Source organism: Triticum aestivum, chromosome 7A (assembly GCF_018294505.1).
Source record: "Triticum aestivum cultivar Chinese Spring chromosome 7A, IWGSC CS RefSeq v2.1, whole genome shotgun sequence".
Taxonomy (NCBI): domain Eukaryota; kingdom Viridiplantae; phylum Streptophyta; class Magnoliopsida; order Poales; family Poaceae; genus Triticum; species Triticum aestivum.
Genome location: NC_057812.1, coordinates 735,762,392 through 735,786,701, shown reverse-complemented (window position 1 = coordinate 735,786,701; position 24,310 = coordinate 735,762,392). Strand labels below are relative to the sequence as shown.

Here is a 24,310-nt window from a genome sequence, read left to right as displayed (position 1 = left end):
TAAGCGTGCTTAGGCTGGGGGAGTGGGAGGATGGATGACCGTTCCGGAAGTTAGATGATTTGGAATGATGAGGGGTGATTAGAGATTAAATTGAGCAGTGATGAGGGTGATTAGATTAGAGGTTAAAAGAATTCAGAAATTTGGAAATCGGAAAAAAATTCAAAAAAAATTTAATTTTTTTTAAAAAACCGACCCTTTAGTCCCGGTTCCAGAACCGGGACAAAAGGCCCTTTTTCTACTAGTTTGTAGATCTAAACCGTAATAATTCGGTCTCACCAGATGAACGACTCCTAATTTCTAATTAGCGTGGTAATTTTTAGGGAGTGCCTAATTAGTATAAGTATAGATAGATAGATTATTGAAAGAAACGCAGGAGAAGTGCGCGATTCATTCAGTACACTGTAGCAAATATACGTAGCAGAAAACGGGGTTCTTATCTGGCAAAAAAAATGAATGCTACCCTAATGCTTTTCTTTCCTTACAATTTGAACGAAAAATTTCGGCGGTATAACACGTCGGAAAGAAACGCATCCGCCTGCCAGGGCACCACACAAGTGAAAAGCAATTCCTGCGACTGATCAATACATGAGCCAAAGCCGATTCATTTCTAGCTAGCTAACTAGCTACTAGTGTGCAGCAAATAACCAACAATAATTTTCCATTTTTCCATCAAAAGGCATCCCAATCTTTATAACTCAAATAGCCAGGCTCATGCATTATTCACTGGGAGAGCCATAGCAGCGCGTCAAATTTGCCTTGCAAACAAAACATTTTCTACTATACAAAGTAATTTAAAACTGCGGCCATGTTTTATAGTTGAATCAATTACAAATTACTGTCTACATACAGATAAAAAAATCAAAACCACTTTGACTGCATCTTTCTTTACCAACAGTTTGAGCATTTGTACTATCTCTAAAGCTTTACAACTACTGGAGTTCAGCTAAGATCAAGACAACTAATTTTCTTTGCCAATTCTTTTATCAATTGGTTCGTGGCTGTAAACCATCAAATGGCCCTCATTACTTCTAAAGTTTGAGCTATTGTACTGTACTGAACTGAATAATTCAACAACCAATCTTTGCAACTCTAAGGTCAAGATGTGGCAACAGGAAAACATCTCAACCAACGCAAGGAACGATGCAGTGAACAAACGGCGATGCATATATCATTTCCACGCTAACCTTTGCTTGCCTTCGCTTATGTGAATCTTCCGAAATAAATACACATCGACATCCTTGACAGGAACATGTTCCATCCATATCTCGCCCAGCAACGGGGTTTTCGCTGCTGTCACATGCTTAGTGTCGGCATATCATCTCTGCCATCACAAGGAAAGTTAAATCCAAAAAAGGTGTGCTCCCACAGAGTGCTAGGCAGCAGGCACGACAAATATGGCCGCAGCGTCGACGACACAGTGTGCGTGAGGGACTCGATCTATAATCTCTCTAAAAATATAAGGTGTATTTGTTTTCCAAAAGTCAAACGAGGTCATGTTTGACCAAGTTTTCAGAAAAATATATCAATATCCACAATACAAAATTTATATCATTTGATCCATCATGAAAATTAGTTTCATGTTTATCTATTTGGTATTTCACATGTTGTTTGTTTATTCTATTATCTAATTTTTGAGCAAACACAGTGGGGAAAATCCCCACTGTAACTCTATTTTTCATTAATATGGTGAGACAGTTACAAATGACTATACAAGTATGCGATCAAAGAAAAGGCAAATCTACAAATAATCTAGCCAAGACTGCATCCCTTCTTTCAAACTACGTTTTGCCTTTTTGATAATCATGTCAAAGTGCTCCTTGAAGCTAGAGATACAGAAGGCCATGCTCTTTACTTTGTGATCAAAGATGATGTTGTTTCTGTGTTTCCACAAGCTCCAGCAACCTGCAATTAAACATTCTTTGAAGCAATTGACATTGTTTTATCTCTTTCCATCCAAGAGCATCTCCATGAGATCATAATCTGTATTCCATTGGAAACCAATGGCTAGCCAAAAATTCTGACTGAAATCACAGCTGAAAAATAGATGTATCAAATGTTCATTGGGCTCTTAATCACATAGAACACATCTGCTTGTCTCAATGTAGAAGTTTTTCCTTCTAAGGAGGTCTCTTGTTTTAAGTCTGTCCTGAAGTAGTAACCAGGAGAATAATTTATGTTTGGCCAAAGAGCAAGACTTACATATCCAGTGGAAAGGTTTTGGAGCATCAGTAGGGTTTCCAATATATTCTGAAGTATACTCTTTTGTTGGAATATTTAGTTCCACCCCTGTAAAATTGCCAGCAGTCCAATTGGTCCTGGTTGTCTCTTCTATCAATCAATACTCTTAGTTTGTTGCTTTGTTGGACAACAATGGAAGATTTATTCTATAATGTTGGTCAAACATTCAAGTGGTTGACTCACGGAAAACAATACACCTTATATTTTGGAATGGAGGGAGTATTTCAGTAGCTACAACATTTGATATAGTGGGATTACACGAATTGGGGAATCAGGGAAGGAAGAACAGGCGAGGGAGGTAGGTAGGAGCCGGGTGTCATGCTGCCGATGTTGTGATCCTCTAGATGCCTTGGTCGAGTCGTCACTTGGTCTTAAGTAATCGTCGCCACTTGGTTCACCCACTCGGGCCCACTTGCCATAGTGTTGGGTCGTCGCTGCCGAACGGACCTTGGTGCAGGTGGGGTTGCCTTGTCGAGGGTGGTGACATCCCCCTCTTCTTGAGTGGTAGCTTGCCGCCAAGCCGCGGTTGCCCGAAAGCGAGTGTGGAGCTCCAGCTTGTCTTCCCATGTATCCGTTGCAGAATCAGAGTTGGACCATCAGAAGCGTACTTGCTTGATTATGGAGCCGTGTCGTTTGCGCCAGTGTGTTTGCAGGATCTCTATAGCAACAGTTGGGACGTCAGTATTGGTATGTAGATGAGTGGAACGTGCATACCAGGAAGGATGGTTGGCGCAGTTGCGACACATGGAAAACTGGATGCACTTGTGCGTGGCCGGCAACTGGAGTTCATACGACACATCATTGACACGCCGGATGATATGGTGGGGGCCATAGTAGAGGAAAGCAAGCTTGTGGCAGGCACGGGTTGCAACTGAAGCTTGCACATACAATTGTAGCTTCAGAAAGACCGTATCGTCAACGTGAAATATGTTGAAGGTGCGTTTCCTACCAGCCTGCGTCTTCATGGATTTTCTGGCACAGTTCAAGTGATGCTGAATTTGTTGCTGCATCACTGAATGTTCCTCAACCCAGGTTTGGAGGGACGGTATTGTGATCATGTTGGTAGCTGTGATCCCCCAATGTCACGGCTATCGATTGAACATAGCCTCACTAGTAGAAAAGGGGTCAAATGTCAAGCACATTAGTGCCGGTTTGCTTTTGAGCCGACACTAATGTGTGCATTAGTGCCGGTTCCAACGGCTAGCCAGCCGCTCTCATTAGTACCGGTTCGTGGCCGACCTTTAGCACCGGTTCGTGCCACGGACCGGTACTAAAGTGAGTGGTGGCAGGATGTTGTCAATCCGGGGCCCCTCCAGCACCTTTAGTACCGGTTCGTGGCACGAACCGGTGCTAAAGGTCGTCCTACATAAACTCTTCGTCCACCCGAGCTCGCTCTGTTCTTCCCCTTTCCCCTCTCATCTCTGTTCTTCCCCTCTTCCTCTCGAGCTCATCACACACTTTGCCCAAAATTTGTCAAGATTCGGAGGCCCCCATCCATTCAAATGATCGCAAAGGTTAGCAACTTTGTCCTCTCATCTCTTATTGCTAGATTAGCTCTTGCAATGCTTTGTATAGTGATTAATTTATGAGTTAGTAATTTGGGAGGAAATATATGTGCTAGTATTTGATTTATATGCAATTTGAGGTCAAAAATAACACTTAGTTTGCATATGTAGGTGTGGTTTACTTAGTGCCTTCTAAATCTCCGTCATAACCACAGTCAATTGCCCGCACCGTTCCGTCGCCGGCACCACCTTGTGGTGAGCCTCTTGTTCATGAATGTTCTACATTACCAAATTGATGTTTGTGTGATTTGGATATATAGTTACTCGTATAATTATCTTACCCGTATGTTCTTTGTTATACATAGTGTCATGGTTTTGATATCTGTCCCCGTCGGCCCTCGTCCTTGTTATGATTCGGATGTGGTATATTCTCTTTTAAAACTAGTTGTTGCATTTCGTGTTTATGACAAATTATGCCCATCAAGTTGACATAGATATTTTTGTCTAGGAGGTTTGTGAACTGGAAATTCCAACCGATCCTATTGTCGAGAGGTTAAATTTAGTTGAAAGAGAAAATGAGTATTTGAAAGAAAAATTGAAAAGAATTGAGGGGGAGAAGATGGAATTGGAGTTGCATGTTGTCGATGTCGTGGATGATCACAAGATCAAGATGGAGAAAATGCGCTTGAAGATTAGAAAGATTAGAAAATATGACATTGATAGTGACGCTTGGTATCATTATGCCGTTGGATCAATTGTTACCTTAGTTGCAATCTTGATCGCATTTGTTGTTGCATTTAAATGCTTTAGTTAGAGAGTTATTTGTTTGTTGCATTTAAGTCTTGTATGAACTTGTATTAATTTGGTCTTTTCGGTGTTGTGTAATGAAGATGAGCCGACAATGGATGTACGATGACCGATGCTCTCCCGAGTTCATTAATGGCGTGCAAACTTTTCTGCTTGCGGCTGAGGCAAACAAGCGGGCGGATGGTTTTATGCCTTGTCCATGTTTATTCTGTAAGAATGATCACAATTACTCTACGTCAAGAACCATTCACGTCAACCTGTTTAAGTCCGGTTTCATGCCCCACTATAATATTTGGACCAAGCACGGAGAAAGAGGGGTTATGATGGAAGACAATGAAGAAGAAGAGGACGACGACAGCTATCATGGCCATGGGTTCCCTGAATACGATGATACAACAATGGCGGAAGAAGCTGAGCCGACAATGCGGGAAGAAGCTGAAGAAGAGGCATCAGATGAGCCCGCTGATGATCTAGGTCGGTGAGTACGAGGATTTGAACGCTTGCCCGGTATGCGGTGCATTGCGCTATAAGATCAGGCGCGATGACCCTGGTGATGTCGAGGGCGGGCGCCCCAGGAAGAATATTCCTGCCAAGGTGATGTGGTATGCTCCTATAATACCACGGTTGAAACATTTGTTCCAAAATAAAGAGCATGCCAAGGCAATGTGATGGCACAGAGAAGACCGTAAGAAAGACGGAAAGTTGAGAGTACCCGCTGACGGGTTGCAGTGGAGAAAAATTGAGAGAAAGTACGAGAAGGAGTTTGCAGATGACACAAGGAACGTATGGTTTGGTCTAAGCGCAGATGGCATTAATCCTTTTGGGGAGCAGAGCAGCAACCATAGCACCTGGCCTGTGACTCTATGTTTGTATAACCTTCCTCCTTGGTTGTGCATGAAGCGGAAGTTCATTATGATGTCAGTGCTCATCCAAGGCCCTAAGCAACCCGACAACGACATTGATGTGTACCTAAGGACATTAGTTGAAGAACTCTTACAGCTGTGGAATAGAACAGGTGTACGTGCGTGGGATGAGCACATGGGGGGAGAATTTGACCTAAAGGCCTTGCTGTTCATGACCATCAATGATTGGCCTGCTCTCAATAACCTTTCAGGACAGACAAACAAGGGATACCGCGCATGCACGTACTATTTGGATGATACCGACAGTATATATTTGGACAATTGTAGGAAGAACGTGTACCTGGGACATTGTCGATTTCTTCCGAGCAGGCATCCCGTAAGAAAGAAAGACAAGCATTTCAAAGGTGAGGCGGATCACCGGACGAAGCCTCGCCACCGTACTGGTACTGATATACATGATATGGTCAAGGATTTGAAGGTAGTCTTTGGAAAGGGTCCTGGCGGACAACCTGTTCCGAATGACGCTGACGGACGCGCACCCATGTGGAAGAACAAATCTATATTTTAGGACCTGCCCTATTGGAAAGACCTAGAGGTCCGCTCTGCAATCGACGTGATGCACGTGATGAAGAATCTTTGCGTGACCCTGCTTGGCTTCTTGGGCGTGTATGGGAAGACAAAAGATACACCTGAGGCACGGGAGAACCAGCAACGTATGCATGGAAAAGACGGCATACATCAGGGTCATGCCAGCTACGCTCTTACCAAAGAAGAGAAAGAAATCTTCTTTGAATGCCTGCTCAGTATTAAGGTACCGTCTGGCTTCTCGTCGAATATAAAGGGAATAATAAACATGGCAGAGGAAATGTTCCAGAACCTAAAGTCTCATGACTACCACGTGATTATGATGCAACTGCTTTCGGTTGCATTGAGGGGGCTTCTACCGGATAACGTTCGATTAGCCATTGTGAAGCTATGTGCATTCCTCAATGCAATCTCTTCGAAGGTAATCGATCCAGAAATCATACCAAGGTTAGAGAATGATTTGGTGCAATGTCTTGTCAGTTTCGAGTTGGTGTTCCCACCATCCTTCTTCAACATCATGACGCACGTCCTAGTTCACCTATGCGAAGAGATTAACGTTTTGGGTCCTGTATTTCTACACAATATGTTCCCCTTTGAGAGGTTCATGGGAGTCTTAAAGAAATATGTCCATAACCGTGCTAGGCCAGAAGGAAGCATCTCCAAGGGCCATGAAAATGAGGAGGTCATTGAGTTTTGTATTGACTTTATTCCTGACCTTAAGCCGATTGGTGTTCCTGAATCGCGGCATAAGGGCAGACTGGATGGAAAAGGCACGCTAGGAGGGAATCAAATAATATGTATGGACGGACATTCTCTCACTGAAGCACACTACACAGTTCTACAAAATTCCTCCTTGGTGGCTCCGTATATGGACGAACACAAGAATTTTCTACGCTCCAAACACCCGGAGCGGTCTGATGACTGGATTACACGTGAACAAACCAGGAGTTTCGCCGGCTGGTTGCAGACATGTACCATGCATGACACCTCTATTGAAGATGACCTATACTCACTGTCCCAGTTACCATCTTTGAATATAATGACTTTCAAAGGTACAAGATAAATGGTAATACATTTTACATGATCGCCCAAGATAAGAAGAGCACCAACCAAAACAGTGGTGTCCGCTTTGATGCAACAACCAAGACGGGAAAGGAAACATATTATGGTTACATAGAGGAGATATGGGAACTTGACTATGGACGTGGTTTGAAGGTTACTTTGTTTCGGTGCAAATGGGTTAATATGACACGAGGCGGGATAACGGAAGACCCGCAGTATGGAATGACAACAGTGGATCTCAACAATCTTGCGTATGCAGACGAACCATTCGTCCTAGCTAATGATGTGGCACAGGTTTTCTATGTGAAGGACATGTCTACCAAGCCGAGAAAAAGAAAAGATAAGGAAGCGAATGCATCATACGATGAGCCAAAGCGCCATATAGTTCTTTCTGGGAAGAGAAACATCGTGGGAGTGGATGAAAAGACAGACATGACAGAAGATTATGAAAAGTTTGATGAAATTGCTCCATTCAGAGTGAATATTGACCCGAGCATCCAGTTAAATGATGAAGATTTTCCATGGCTACGGCGCAAAGGGACACACGCGAAGAAAAAGTTTCACACCCAAAGATCTGGGATGTGATCGGCTTCACTATCATCACTTTCTTTTGTGTTTCACACCCAGGAGGGAATCTCTATAATAGTTAGGGTAGTTATGTGTTTTGGCATTTGAAACGCGAAGAAATTTTATGTGCAAACAAATTCTTTCATGCATTTACTGATTTTTTTTCAGCTAAATGATCCTGAAATTGAAAAGCATTTCAAATGAACTCAGAAAAGGTTGAAAGTTGGCATGGTATCATAATTTCACCCACATAGCAGGTGCAAAAAAGTAGATAGGGTTACCGCAAAAACTGGATGCACTTCGTGTACAAAATGGACAATCTCTTTCGAAGTATCAGGGTTTCGGACGAAAACTCATCCGTTACAAAGGCATTTCATTTTTTTAAATAACCTAAGCATTACCAAATTGAATATACTGATAAAACACACTAATATTAAACATAAGAAGAAGAAAATCACTGAAAAATCTATTTTCAAAGTTAACTTATTCACAAACTAGTGATTCACACAAATTTCAAATAATTCAAAATGTAAACTATTCAAATTTGTAAACTACCGGCACTAATAGAAAGTTTGTAATTTTTTGTACCTAAAGCAAAAATATTCACAAAGAAACTCTAAATACAGCAAAAAACAACTCAAAAATAAATAAAACAAAAATAAATAAAGCAAAAAAATAAAAAAAATAAAAAAAGCCCGCCTACTGCGCCACAGCGGCCTGCATACAACTAGAAACTCAACCTGTAGTTGGGCCAGGATGTAGGCCCGCAAGCCCAGTAGGCCCACAGGCATAGTAGGAGAGGTAGGCCCAGAAGGCCTGCTGTTGAGAGGAGCTCAATGCAGTGCCCGCGCCGGGGCTTATATACTGGTCCTGGCGCTCCTCAACTAGCGAGGTGGGACTAAACTTCTGCGCCCCTCGCCTGGCAGCGCACACCCTTTAGTACCGGGTTGTGGCTCCAACCGGTACTAAAGGAGGATCTTTAGTACCGGTTGGTGCTACCACCCGGTACTAAAGGTGGGCGCTTCGCGCTGCTTGGCCTGGCCAAAACAGACCTTTAGTACCGGTTGGTGGCTCCAACCAGTACTAAAGGGGTGTTCTATATAAGAAAACCCTTCAAAAAAATTCGTCAGTTTCGTTCTCCCTTTGCTTCTTCTCCTCTGCCCCGTCATTGCCGCCCCCGTCGTCGTCTGTCGCCGTCGCCGCCGCCCCCATCCCCGTCGCCGTCCCGTCGCCTCGCCGTCCCCGTCGCGGCGCCCCGCCCCGGCCTCCCGTCGTCCCCGCCCGACCCGTCCCCGTCCCCGTCGTCGCCGCCCCGTCGTCACCGCCTGTCTCCATCCCCGTCGCCGCCCCCCATCGCCGCGCCTCGCCGGTGAGCTCCTGTGCCCCGGCCGCCATGTCCACACACACACACACACACACACACATTGTTATAGAAATGTTAGCAATTTTTCTGTTTTTTAGTTATAGAAATATTAGAAATGTTAGTTATATAGAAATGTTATAAATTTTTCTGTTTTTTAGTTATAGAAATATTTATAGAAATGTTAGCAATTTTTCTGTTTTTTAGTTATAGAAATATTAGAAATGTTAGTTATATATATAGAAATGTCCGGCCCGCATCCTCGCCGTCGACCCATTCGCCACGACGTCCGGCTGACCCATGTCTGGGACTGGGCTCCGCCGGGCTGGCACTGGGAGGTGCTACCTGGAGGGGCGCGCCGCTTGGTGAGGAACCCAGCCTCGGGTCCCGTCGTCGACCCTGATCTCCTTTGATGGCGTTCGCGTGGGCCACATTCGGTGCAGAGGGAGCCGGCCCCGCCGGAGGTGGTGCGTCGTCGTGTCAGGGAGGAGGACGAGCACGTCCATCGCTACATGGCTGCTATGGATGTCAGGTACTCCAATACCTGGCAGTTTCTTTGGGCAGATGACTGGAGATATGATCCTGTGATGGTTCCTTCTCTTTGGGTGTCCACCGCTCGCGCCCGAGGAACCGCGAGTGGCCTAGATTCTTGTGTTGTATTCGATCTTTATTAGCTACCTATCCAGTGATGTATTCGATATATAATATTCGAGACGATGTATTCGAGATTATATATATTATTTGAGACGATGTACTCGAGATTATATATCATTCGAGACGATGCATATATATTATGTACTATATGATTCAGTTTTTCCTTATTGATTGCATCTATGCATTGTAATTTGAATACTAAATTGTTTTATATTTCTTCTGTATTAGTTAAGTAAAAGCTATGGCGAACAATACCGGCAGAGAGAGAGAATAGGAATTGTTCGAGATCATACATAGCCCTCGCAGGCTAGATGATCTGAATGAAATAGATGACGGCTCCCAATATCTGAACAATACCGGGGAGGGTGATGATAACATATTCGATCTCGACGACCGAGCTGATGAAGTCAATAACTATGATTATGATTATGATGACGCAGACAATGTTTATGATGACACAGACAATGTTGATCTTGAAATAACAAAGACTACCGGCGAGGTATATTTATATAAGCAGGCATCTGGTGATAATCACATGTTTTTTTATTTGAAGATATATATATTAACGAATCGATCTTTCTTCTTTCAGCCCTCTGGATCGAGCAAATCTGCTTCTACACACAGCGGGACAAAGCGAGGCCCGGGCAAAAAGTTGAAGGAGGGTGTAAAGTACAACATCGACTCCATCAAAGCTAATGGCGAACCCCTCACGCCTAAGAACATTGCGAACAAGTGGACTCGTCAGTGCGGAGTTCTTGTGAAGGACCAACTCCCGATCTCCATTCAAGAATGGAAAGAGCCAAAAACTAAACGTCCAGATGTTACTTGGGTCGACAACAGAGCAAAACAAAATCTTTGGGAATCTCTGATGGAACATTTCACCCTACCAGATTATTCACTGATGCAGATGTACAGAAAGTCAAGGACGCTGCTCTTAAGAAGATGGCAATTGCATTCAACACCCACAAGAAAACTGTATGGGCCAACTACCTCGCTGCAAAAAAGAAGACTCCAGAATTCAAGGGAACACTGCAGAAGCAAAGAGAACACTGGCCCGCTTTCGTGAAATTCAAGGAATCTGAATTATCTAAGGAACGGTCGATAAAAAACAAGGCCAATGACGCAAAAAAGATGCAGTTCCATAGGCCGGGGCCAGGTGGCTACGCGGTGGCAATGCCTGAGTGGGATAAGTCTGAGCAAGAGATGGAGGATGCAGGGGTCACTCCGGTTACTAGGAGCTGACCCCCCAGGTGCAGAACTTGGTTCTATGCGCATGGGGGGCGTTGGACCCGAAGACGGGCCTGGTTTCGAAGAAGGCAAGTCTAAAAGGAGCCGAACAAAAGTTACTTGACGCAATAAAAGATGCTCGAAAGGGGTGTTCACGCCCAACAGAGAGAAAGACGAGCTTACGCGCGCCCTGGGAAATCCTGAACACCCGGGAAGAACACGAGGCAAGGGCGTTATTCCCTGGTATGAGGGCTTTTCGGAATGGAACGACGACTACAGGACCCGTGCAAGAAAGAAGATGAAGGAGGAGAAGAAGAGGAAGCTGGAGGAGGAGCAGAGGAATCAGGACGCAGAATGCCTTCAAGGCCTAGAAGCAAGGCACGCGGACTTGGCACTCAAATTCCAGCAGTAGCAGCAGCAGCAGATCGACTCACTTAGCTAGGAAAGGGGGTCTCAGCAGCGGCAGCAGCAAGCGGATGATCGTCCAGCATTGGATAGCACCGTCCCATCCATGCTGAGAAGCAGCGTTGGTTCCGCCCCGGGCGACGCACTGCTGGATAGATACCCTGTGGATGACATCATAGAGAACACTAACTGTGAGCTACACTTCAAAATGAAGAACATATCCATGAAGGTGGCGGACGCCGTTGCTTTTACAGTTACCCCCGAAGCAACCTTCCATTGCACCCCGATTCCAGCCGGCTATGCTCGTGTCGTGGTTGATGAGGTGGTGGACCCATATTCGGGGCTACAGCTTGACATTCCTGGAGGTGACGATGAGCACACACTGGGAGAGGCCATACATCGTATCATCCTATGGAGAAAGGATTGCATCATCTTTCGAAGTCCACCGACACCGCGTCTGCCGACTCCTCCTCAAAGTCCGCCACCGAGTCAGCAGACTCCCGCTCCTCCAAGTCCACGAACGCGTGAGCCGACTCCTCCTCGAAGTCTGCCACCGTGTCAGCAGACTCCCGTTCCTCCAAGTCCACGAACGCGTGAGCAGACTCCTGCTTCAAGTCCAGCACAGCGTCAGGCCACTCCTCCCGTTTCAAGTCTGACACCGTGTCAGGCCACACCTCCTTCTTCAAGTCCGGCACAGTGTCAGGCCGCATCTCCTTCTTCCGTCTCTGCTGCCTCAACAATCGCAGAAGAGACACGCCGCAGCTATGGTGCGTAGCGGTACGAGTCGAGGTAGTACAGGAAGTACAGGCGGAGACAAGCGATATAAATATGGTCCAAGCCTCGCTCCTCTTCCTCAGAGGCCTTACGACATGATCGAGGAGCAAAACACAACCATAGTGAGGGCCGAAGTGGAGTCCCATTTTGGACCAAAACTGGCACCGCCGCCGAGGGAGAAAGTGCCTGAGAAAGTTATAGACCACTTTATTCATATGCAAGAAAACCAGCTCCCAAGCCTATTGACTCAGACTATGAGCGCCAAATCAGGAAGGCACATCGAGCACGACTACAGAAAGAAGCGAGCTCGAGCTCGAGCCAACAAGCAGCTGTCAAAAAATGCGGGAAAACCGTTCCCCAGCTGGGAGAACAGGCGGCACAATCGATCCCCCCGCTTGTTGTGCCAACAACACATGAGAGTACACGCGTCCAATATTATTGTGGACAAATCGTTTACGTTCTCGAGGTGGACGATGTGGTAATAACCGAGGAGCATATAATGCAGGCTGAAATGCTCAAGATCACTGTTGGACAACTCCTCGATATCGAGCCCATGTCTCTTCTTAGAGAGGAGGAAATAAAACGGAAATATGTCCGGGGCCAACCTTTGGTCGAGCCAGACGAGGTCAAGAACCTCCCAACGAGAATGTATGAATTGCATGATTGGTACATGAAAATTACCAAGATTTTCAATCGAGAGTCCCTCATGGTGCAAGTCAAGGAAGATCATTACTTCAATAAGAAAGCTCTGTCCGTTGAGTATTCAGAACTATTTCAGTTATTCAATCAAGATGCACTCAACAAATCTATCGTCAGTTGCTATTGTCTGTAAGTGATTTCTTTCTGTAATTTAAGTCTCAAGCTAGCTCTAGTGTTTATTGATTGATCATTAATTACCTGTAATTATATATCCTCACTATATATTCTTTTCTGTGGTATTATGCAGGATGAAGATGTATGAAATGAAAAAAGTTGGACGCTATGGCATTGGGTTCATTGACCCAAATACCGTTAATAAATACACATGGAAATTTGAATACTGTAGACAAGATGTAGAGAAAAACATGCTAGAGTTCTTGAAGCGCCTCAATAGAAATGAAGATATACTATTTCCTTACAACTTCGAGTGAGTCACACTGTCTTGTACTACAAATTCTGTTTTTGCTTACTAGCTAGATGTTAATAAGTGTATAGGGTTTAGGGTTATAGTTGATTAGTGTTATGCACATGCCCGCTTAATTTATACATGCGAACGTATACGCATGCAGGTATCACTGGATCTTGTTAGACATTAAAGTTGACGAAGGAAAAGTTGAAGTACTGGACTCAGTACTTAAAAAAGATAGTGACTACAGCATCGTGAAGGGGATAGTCGACAGGTAATTTCAATCATTATTAACTATATCGTCTCGGCCTATTTAGTTCGTCATTTCCTAATATGAACTATTTTTAATAACCCCTTTATTAATTTTCTTTGCCGGCGGGCAGAGCTTGGGCAAAGTACATCAAGGTGACTTCAGGAAAATGGTGACAAAAGCTAATTTGGTATCGACCCAAGGTAAGTAATTAAGTAGTACTAGCTAGCTAGCTACCACCTCTTTGATTCTTGTTTCAATACCATTAATTAATTAACATGCTTGATTAATTATTATCTGGTTAAATTCTATTCTCGTAAAGGCCCCGAAGCAGGCGCCGGGGACTGAAGTGTGTGCATACTACGTTTGCGAGAACATTCCCATGATGACATCTGAAAGGAGCAGATCTGATAGACAGAACTGGGTACGTTTGTCAGAACACTATTCACAAATCTTACATGATTGTCAATATCTAGTCACACAACTAATACACATGCATATTGATCTCCTTCTTAACAGTTCAAAGAGGTGCGGGACCAGCTCCTACCAATAGAGCACATACGAGCACTTCAAGAGAAAATAGCGGGATTTTTGCTCGACTAGGTCATAGATCCCAAAAAAGAATACTATTACCCGCTACCGCCCCCATAAACCACTTGTCATCGTGCTCCGCTTAGAGAGGAGGAAATAAAATGGAAATATGACCAAGTCATTCGATATATTAAGTGTGTGCATACTATGTACAATATATCGAATGTCTATGTGTGAATAATTAATGGTGGTTGTGAGACATTCGATATATTGTACACGGTATGGAGTAAAAAATGCATTCGGAAGCCCAAGTCACCATATCTCTCGTCTTTAATTACCTACCCCCTAAAGAGCTAAGTGAATGTAGAAAGTGAGAAGACCATGAGTTGAATGTTATTGGTCTTGATTACCGTGTATGAGATAGAAGCATTTTTTTCTACTTTGTGCACTAGGAAGATAAAAGTACACGCTTTTATGATTTTTTAATGCCAAATGTACACTTATTCATCGACGAAGGAAGTATATACAATGATTCAGCTCTGGAGGAATAATTTCTCCACATGATATGGATTTGGTGTCTAACAACTTTGATAAAGTGAGACTCACAAAGGAGATGTTAGATTTTGTGTCCCAAGAAACACATCAAGGGCTTTGCAGCTTTGCCTAGCTTGGAGAGGTCTTGAAGGGTAATATCAAATCAAAGAGGATTCTACTTGTTTTAGATTAGGTTCGGGATGACAAAAACGACTATCAATGGTACCAGCTGTTAGCTCCTTTCAAATATGTTGATGTAAACATCAATTTGATAATCGTGACAAATAGAAAATCATCTACTACAAAAAGGAGAGGGACAACTGAATCAGTTAAGTTAGGTGTGTTGGAAAAAGATGATTTCTGGTCACTATTTAAAGCATGTGCATTTGGTGATGCAAAATAAAAGTGTAAGCGACATATGACAGAAAATAGCATAAAAATTAAAGGGCGCTAATAGGCGTCGGCGCACCGGCCGACCCGCGTGGGCCATTGGATTTGTCTAACATGGAGCGCACGGAACCGCTCGATCAGGCGCGTATTAGACGGGCTCGAGGTGGACTCGGTCGTCGTCTTCCTCATCCGCCGCACATCGTTGACTCTGGCCGCCGTCGCCATCTGCCACACCCCGGGTTGCTCGTGGCTCGCCATGGCCGCCGCTCGTCGTCGCCGCTCGCCGCTCGCCGTCTCCGCTGGAGCAAAAGAGGTACCGGCTGCATAAAAAAAGGCGACAAAATGGCGGACGCCAGGTCCAACAATGGTGGGGCCGCCAGTTCCAGCATCCGTCGCAGCACCATTGGTGCTTAGAAAACAGTCATGTGCATCAACGGCTCGCCGCTGCAGCTTTTTCGTCGCCGGTTTCTGGTTGAAGCTTTTGAAATATATGGTTGAAGCTTTTGTGTTAACAATAATAGCTTTCTGCGTTTCCTGTCGCCGGTTGAAGCTTTCTATATCGCCGGTCGAAGCTTTTTTCAAGCCGGTTGAAACTTTTTTCGTCACCGGTTGCAACTTTTCTAATTTCTAGTCACCGGTCACCACCGTGAATGGTGGTAACAATTACTGTCTGTGGTAGTAGCAAAAAATGTGTGTGGTTGCAGCAAAACCTTGCCGCGGCCGACAAGGGGTTGCATCTTTTCCATGAATGATGTAGCAAATTATGTAGTCGGTAGTAGCAAAAAAATGTTCGACTGCAGCAAAAAAATGTCACCGTCGCCTGGGTCGCACCGTCTTCACAAATGAATGTAACAAAAATCATCGCTGGTAGTAGCAAATTACATCTCTGCTACTAGCAAAAACACTACGCGGTTGAATCAAAAAAGCGTTCTCACTGTCATCGGGGTCGCACCACATGTGCATAATGGTTGTAGCAAATTCTGCCGCTGGTCGCAGCTCCTCTGTCGTCTGGTTCCAGCAACTTGCGCCAACGGTTGCAACATCACCTCTCGCGCCGTAGTAGCAAAACCGTCGTCATCGTCGAGGTCCCCACAGTCGCCATGCGCCGCCGTCACAACTCATCGCAGGCCCGTGCCTCCGTCATCGCTGTCTTTTTGCAGGGAAACAACGTGGATGGGGGAGGCGCCCGCGCGAAGGAAGAAATAGCTCGTCGAGGGGTGGGGGGAGGTGTTGGCGGCCGTCTCCACCGGCAACTCTTCTCCGGCGAGATGCTGCCGGGCCTGGTCGAGGAGGTTGCGGCGATAAAAAGCTGCAGCGCAGCGCGAGGTGGGCTCGGGCGATAAGATAAGGGAGAAAATAGGATGAGTGGAGAAGAAAACAGGACGAGGGAAGTGGTGGCCCCATGCAGCCTACGTGTCTCGTCTTAATTGGTTGCAGGGTTCGTGCGTGGGACCGGCCGAAGCGCACCGTCTCCAAACGTTTCCCAAAATTAAAGGGGGCCCATTAGCAGCACATACTGTAGAAGCACTATTAAGGGAGCATCTTACCATTGAACATTGGACTAACAATCTGAGAAATTTCGAGAAAGGTTGGATTTTATTGGCTCAAAATGGGGCATCAAGAAGATACATAACACATTGAGCACACACCCAACCTCTACATACTAGAATGTACACAGCCAACATCAACTCACAGACGCAAAAAGATGTCGGCAACTAGCAAAGTCATATAAGACAAAATCTATGCTTAAGTGAGGAAAAAGAAAAAAAAGCTCCAAAGCGATCAGATCTGCGATCGACAAACTACAACAATGACCATATCCGCACCAACCATTTCATGACACCACATGGATGACGAGGTTCTTCATCGGAAATGCCTTCAGGAAGGGAGAGACACTCAAGCGACACGGTCATTGGATCCGACTATAAGGTTAAAATCTAGATTTTCACCCTGAAGAATCAGTCTGAGCGTATCCGAGCAATGCCTTTAATAAGGTAACGATGTAATAAAAACATCATCATTGCTAGGTATAACCACTCAGGTCTGACCTAGGCTTTCGCCTCGGAGCTTGAGACCATGTGCTTGAGTAGAACCACCATTGAAGTCACTCATGTATTGTTGCCAGCACTTTTCGGCGATCCCGGCAGTCATATGTGATGTGACTGCCGCCACTGCACAACCATCCCTCTGCATCAAGTCGTCATCCATACTTTTATTATCACCGAAGTCAATCCTCTGGAAGACCTTTCGATGACCACCGCTATCGTGGAGCCATACGAAGTCCTTACAACACAGTTTGGAGGCACAACCATTCGTCTGATCAGATTTTGATAACCACCACCAGGTTGTGGGCCGTAGTGCTGCCAGCCAGCCACCACACGCGCGGAATGCCAACACCTCGACGCCGCGGTCCACATCCAGCAGAGAGCCCAATGCACGTCGGCAGCCGATGACACATCTGATCATATCTGGCCGGAGACTGGCCCGCACACAGAGATCCATGTGCATCAAAACCCATCCTCCATGGCTCCACACCCATCCACCATCTCCAAGTGGTTGCCCTCTGCCGCCGTCGGGAACAGTTGCCGTGTTCCCGTGGATTAGATTAGGGACACGCCTCGCGAGTCATAGTGCCTCGCGCCACCCAACTGTCACGAGAGTGAGGTGATCCCCGCCACCGCCATTGTTCGCCTGGGCTTAGCCCGGTGGCTTCCTCCGGTGGCGAGGGAGGGGAGGAAGGAGGAGCGGCGGGTACCACGGCTAGGGTTTGTGTGCCTCCCGAGTGGCCTGTGCGAGAGACGACGTCGGGGTTGTTCCCTCATCTCGTCCCGAGCCCTATGTTTCCTCAACATTCTGAGGAATGAATACTGGAAATCCATGCAACTCACTAGTGGCATCTGTCGGCTTTATAAAGCTTTGCTATGACACGTTGTTTTTTCATTTACAACAATGCTTCTCATATTGTTCTATATTCCCATACGATTATCAATTTCCTGCCGAGACGTTAGTCCGTATGTGAATTTCACATAGATTTGTCCAATGTAATCATTCGAGTTGGAGTTTGTAGGAGATGGGGCGTTCCTAACTGACTGACTTGGTGAACCTAGGCTTCTTTGAGCATGTTGAAGCAAATGAAGAAGTCTTCTCTTCGAGCAAACAAACTTCCTATGACATTAATGTTCTTATGCATGATTTTGCAAGGGTTATTTCAAGAAGGGAGTCTGCAACAATGGATGGTATGTGCTAAAATATTGCCAACAATACACCATTTGCCAATACTACTAATTATGTATATCCTATGGATGATCAAACTATCATTCTATCAACGGACCCCCATAGTGAGAAGTTTGAACAAAAATGAGAAGTGCATTTGCATCAGTGTCAAAACTGAGGACATTGGTGTTAATTGGGAAGTATGTCTCTTTATTCTTCAAAGCCTTCCAAGAAGTAATCCATAAGGAACATGATTTGCGAGTGTTGCATTTGTCTACAACATGATTTGCGAGTATTGCATTTGTCTGCAACATCTGCTGATTTTCATTCCTTCCGCATAGTTGGGTAAATTGTACACATCTCCGGTATCTAAAACTTCATGACCCTCATGTTGATCTTGGTTCACCTTCACCGCCTCAAGTTTCAAGCAAGTTTTTCAATTAAGCATTGGATGGTTGGCGTACCTCTTTGCAGACTATTCATCTAGAGAACTGTGTGGAGTGCTAGATACTTCCATTTCTGGGATGGTTTCCGTTTCTTACAGGGTTGAAGTTAAGCAACATGTGGAAAGTAAGGGAAGTGTCAGAACAGCCATTGGAGGAGCTAGTTTTTAGTTCAAATGCCAGATTTGGAGAGTTGTGTTTGCGCTTCACTGGGAGATCTGAACTCTAGTTTAAGGGTACTGGAGATCCGGAGTTGCCATGCACTCAAGATATTTGATTGGCTTGAGAAACATCATGGCTTCAAAATGGAGAAGGATTCATGGTTGCCCAGTCTTGGGAAATTCGTTGTCTGCAATTGTCCTCACTTGCAAGTATTGATCCCTCTTCGGCCTTTTTTTTCTGAATACGTCTCGATCGACGCTGATCAAAACAAGTTTCGTGCAATATTGGAAGGAACAGGTCGGTTTTTTCATCCATAGATGCTACCACCAGCTACATAATACTCTGAAGAATGTAGACATTGCGTATGTATGACAATGTTTCTGTGTCAAACTGTCAGAGTTTCAGTTGGCATTTACCTGTCGACCAAGGACTCAAAGTAATGACTGAGCAGTCATATCCATGATGAATGTAGAAATTACCTTGTCCATCATTTTCCTAGTCGTTCGTTTTTCAATCCTGGGTTTCTGCATGCAGAATAATTCACAGCCAAGGGTGAATGTAGAAATCTGAATTCAGAAGTTAAACTGGTTGTTTCATCCAAAAACCCGCAATGAGTCTCAGACGAAGTGCTTCATGGTCAACGATTTCAAAGGCAATTAATTTCATCCAGTGGTCGTGATTCACGACTTTATAAATGTTTCTTTGCAGGTGTGCGTCAGCCTCTTGACGAACCTGAACCTGAACCCTGAAGGTCCAAGATTCAAAACAGGGCCTCCTCTGTTTTCGCTCCCTCTTGCCTACATGCGAGACGACGACAACGAACGGGCGGCGGCTTGGATGATCATGAATGTTTGCTGGATGCTGATCAGTGCATCCACTCTTCCAGCTGTCGACTTACTTACAAGGCTGAAACTTAATTATTAAAATGCAGTTCAGTTCTAGCCAAAGCAAGAACCTGAGAAGAAAACGTCCAAGTGCTACAGCCTGTTAACTCTGACGAACCTGGTGTACCGCTTGCTGTTCAGATACGTAAACATTACTAATAAGCCGCAGCACAGCTTGTATAGACTGTCCATTCCTAGATTGCGCACTTGATAAGAGCATATATAATTTCTGACTAGTGAGTGTCCAGATGAGTGTGCATGCGTGGCACAGAAAACAAAATGAAATGACAATTGGTGTATTTTAGAGGAAAGACCCCAAGGCCCAGCTTTTACTGACAGCTTTACGAGGTCATCGACGCTCTGCAACACCAGATAGATCAAACAAAACACCCACAAAATGAAAGGTGCATGTTGCAAACTGACAGAACACGCTGGACAAAATGAAAACCACCAGATCGCTAACTGGCAGCAAACCTTGCAGTAGTTCCCATTCCCCAAGGATAAAACCACCCCATTTTGTTGCTCACAAGTCACAACAAGAAAAGAGGGTACTGAACTGAATTTCTAATGGTGTGTTGCCCAGCCAGACATCATGTCAAGAAAGAATTTCCCACCCTATAAGCCAAGCCTGACTCGAACAATTTTTTTACGGCATGCAAGGCTCTCCAAAACTGAGAAGCTCAGGCAACAACCTGCCCAAGAATTGGCGGGTTCAGAGTGAGGATTGTGCATATTTGAGAAACCATGGTAGAGTCCAAATGAAAGATATCTAATTGTCATTTTAGATAGAATGCAAAATATCTTCCCTTTTGTCCTTACTACTTCAGCTCTATCATGTAGCTTGGTTATTTTTAATCTTTATTACTCCTTCTGTCCTATAATATAAGATGTTTTTTGATACTACCAGGAGTAGGTGCTAACAGCTGATTATTTTTATCACTGGTCGATATCTTCCCATTTGATTTTGTAAAAGCCCCAGAATTCTGATTACCTGATGCCACTGATAGTACTACAGAATTATCTAATGTTCCACACCCTAAGAAAACAGGGTACTGAACTGAATTCCTAAATGTGTGTCCACCAGCCAGACAAAAGAAATTCCCACCCTATAAGCCAACCCTGACTTAAACCATCTTTTTATGGCATGCAAGGCTCCCCAGAATTGAGAAGATCTGGCACAGCCTGTCCTAGAATAGGTGGGTTCAGAGTGAGGATTGTGCATATTTGAGAAAGCATGGTGACTCCAAGAGAAAATAAAACAATATGTTTGGTGTAATTTCAAGGAAAAGACCAAAAGGCCCAGTGGCTTAACAAGATCCTCGACCCACGACAAGTTCAGATAGATGGCAAAAATTGTGAGGGACATACAAGGCCAACTCCACCTCTGTCGATCAGGCCGCACTCCAGGATTCACCATTTTCAATGCGACCCACCAGCTTAAGCTTCAGCTGCTGCCACTGTGACATGAAGGAAACAGCCTGGTCAAGCTAGCTACATAGCCAATCAAATTTGCACCAAGAAGCACATCCACGGAAAGAAAAGAAAAAACTACTGTGCAAACACTAGTTGATTAAGCTGCTAAATAACTCTAGTGCTACCTATCATAGCCCTTTTCTCATTTGCTCACCTTGGGGCATAGGAGTGTAGAAGCCGACAACAGGAATCAGGTTACCATATCCATGATCATCGCACACCCTGGTTATCTCCTCTGATTGGACTTGAACTCTGAAGAGGCCGGCAGCAGTGGTCACGACAATGACGTTTGCTCCCTCCGCAAAGCCCAACACGTGGACCGGACATGTTGCACCCATTTGAGCACCATTTAGAGACAAACTTCCCAAGTTGATAATCCGGCTGGGTATCCATCGGGCATCAGTCATCTCCCTTGACCACAATTTCAGATGCGGATCCAATTCTTCAACGAGTCCCAGTCCACCGTCCTCTGCCGGCATGAGAATGTAACTGGGTATACCCTTAGAGTAGCAAGAGTATGGTGCCTTGAACCAAGTCAGCCCATGCATTGCCATGTCATACTCCAGGATCAACCCACCATCAGTCATGAAGTAGAGCAAAGACTCCCCAACAAGCACACTGGAAGAATATGTGAAGTGCATGTAGAACTCCCCATGCATCACGGTCAGCTCGCCCCAAGCACCGGTCTCTGACGAGTATACACATGCTGCCGTGTCATATTCCCCGTCGTCAGGATCTTCGCTGTCGACGGAGAAGACAAAGACAACGCAGAAAGGGCCCCCATGGCAGTTGCAGTGGTCGCACCCATCTGCTGCGCAGAACACTGAGGCGGTTGTGCGGCCGATATCAGACATCACGGGCACTGGCACAAGCTGCTGGGAACCCGTGATTGGCTCCCACACCAGGAGTTCCTCAGGATAAGGGTCATCAGAGAGGAAGAGTGCGCGGCCGTGGCGGCAGTCAACGGCCTGCCAGAGCCAGCTGTCTGGGACAGCAAGGGAGAAGGGCGACACAGTGGCGGAGATAAAGTCGGGGATGTCCTCGTCGTCCCAATCATGGAGAAACCCGAGCACGGGGGGTGCCCGGTGGAAATCCTGGAGGCGGCGCCGGAATCCGCGATGGGAGACGGCCTGGCTCCAGGACTTGCAGACGAGGGAGGCGCGAAGGAGGCCGGCAGGCTCGTCGGGCGGGATGCGGAGGAGGATCTCTTCGACAAGCTCCTCAGGGAGCGTCGGCGGCAGTGCTGCTGGCATGATGGCCGCAAGTTTTTGTTCCTTCAGAGGTAGCTAGCTGCTAGGTCTGTGTGGCACTGTAAAGTTAGAGAAAATGGATCAGAAGTTGAAACCAAGAACAGGAAATAATATTATTGTCAGAAGTAGACAGTTGAACAATTTCCTAATGCAAGCAAATTATTTCTGATGAAACAAGGAGGAGCTGTATCGGTCTTTTTTGATCGAAAGGGGTTTCCCCCCGCTCCATTTTTTATTATAAACGGAGCAAAGCGCAAGTCAACAAGGACTGTTACAAGCATTCGGGCCTACCCGACAATGGCAGGACCAGAGTAAACCGAAAACATAATAAGTTCATGACCTAAGAGAGCTCATAACCGCGCAACACAGATACCACAAGGAGACTGAACGAAACGCAGAGTGCCAACTAAGCCAAAACAGAAAGACTACGGCCCTCGACCAAACCAAGACAGAGGCAGTATCTAGGATATGCAGGGGATTTTTGCAGTAAACCCATTCTGCTTCACTCTGAAATCCTAAATTCAGAGCTACTAAAATTCACTTCCATGCCACTGATAAAAACAAAAAAAATTCAAGTGTAGTTACAGATATCAACTACTAAAACCACACCACCTGCTTGTTTGGTAGAACTGGGAAAGAAAAACAGACATGCCATGACCAATCCTATCAGATAAACAGCTTCACCGGTAACTATATAATCACGTCAACCTGCTAGACATGGGGAATGCTCCCATTTGAGTAGTGCTAATGTTTCTGCACTAGAGTCCACATACAGGTATGGAAGAGGTGTTTGTTTCGATGAGTGGTAACGTAAACGTAAAGGGGGAACTGATTACGCACTGTAACAGCACCGGAATGCACAAACCTCATTCTGTTTGGATCTGCAGTGTAAAGGAAACAGAGCAAGAACAGATCAGATCGAGATCTGCAGGAGGGGCTTGATGGAGGCGGAAGAGATTGATCCAGAGACGGGCCTTGCTGCTCCTCGTCGGCGGCTTCGGCGGTACATCCTGGCGAGGTCCTTCCCGGCGACTGGATCAGGAGGAGATGACTGAGGGGAGGCAGCGGCGCCGGACTCGAAACGGGTCGAGGGGAGGTGGCGACGCTGGGCTTCAAGGGAGGCGGCGGCGGCCGGCGGCGGTGCTGGCAGATCGAGGGGAGGAAGGAGTCGCGGGGCAGGAGGAGGGCTCGGGGTGAGGAGCGCTCGAGGGTAGTCCTGGCCATCTCAGGCCCGGCCCTAAAAAAAAAAAAGGGCAACCTGGTGCATGTAGCTCCCGCTTGCGCAGGGTCCAGGGAAGGGTCCGACCACTTTGGGTCTATAGTACGCAGCCTTTCCCTACATTTCTGTAAGAGGCTGTTTCCAGGACTTGAACCCATGACCTCATGGTCACAAGGCAGCAGCTTTACCACTGCGCCAAGGCTCCCCTTCCATCTCAGGCCCGGCCCTGTCGGCCCTAAAATCCAGGGCCTAGGCCCGATGGGCTTGCCTGTGGGCCGGGCTTGGGCCTGAGTTTTCAGCCCACCAGCAGGACCTGGACGGGCTTGGACTTGGCATATTATCATTTTAAGGAAGAGGCCCGACCCACGACCCTAAGCCCTAAGGGCTTTTTAGGGCTTTTTACCAGATGGGCTGGGCTTGGGCTTGAAAAGTAGGCCCGATGGTAGGGCCTGGGAGGGTCTGGGCCTCAGTTTTCTGTTGTGGGCTTTTTCAGGCCCGGCCCAAGCCCATGGCTAGATATAGTCGAGGGTGGGAAGGAATCCTTTACCGGTGGGGGTGGGGGGTATCGACCGGTAACTGTCCCGGACCTGATTACGGAGGGGGACCTGATTACATAAGGTCGCCACCAAACACACGTGACGTTATCGGTTTACAACGTAAACAGGTGACGGACGAAAATTGCTGAAACAAAAGCAAGGGATTGCAGGATTTGGCTACTATATATGCAGATTTTGCAAGATTTGTCACTTTTTATTCAAGATTGCAGGATTACCTGTCTGGGGAGGCAGCTGCAGGTATGAGTCCGGGCG

At 45.9% G+C, this 24,310-nt stretch overlaps 1 protein-coding gene across 1 annotated transcript; it reads right to left on the bottom strand.

The window, feature by feature from the left end:
- Positions 1-20,810: 20,810 nt before the first annotated feature.
- Positions 20,811-23,510, bottom strand: LOC123149836 (uncharacterized). Its single transcript, XM_044569579.1, has 3 exons — positions 23,148-23,510; positions 21,187-22,341; positions 20,811-21,016 (listed from the first exon to the last, which is right to left on the bottom strand). The coding sequence occupies exons 2-3, from the start codon at positions 22,283-22,285 to the stop codon at positions 20,997-20,999; spliced, it is 1,119 nt and encodes a 372-aa protein (XP_044425514.1). The 5' UTR covers positions 22,286-22,341; positions 23,148-23,510; the 3' UTR covers positions 20,811-20,996.
- Positions 23,511-24,310: the final 800 nt, after the last annotated feature.

Bases quoted from the DNA above. Each gene is read 5' to 3' on its own strand.
- LOC123149836 (XM_044569579.1), bottom strand. From the start codon at position 22,285: ATGCCAGCAGCACTGCCGCCGACGCTCCCTGAGGAGCTTGTCGAAGAG. The intron at 21,017-21,186 runs GTGAGCAAATGA...TTCATGTCACAG, and splicing joins CTACACTCCTATGCCCCAAG to TGGCAGCAGCTGAAGCTTAA.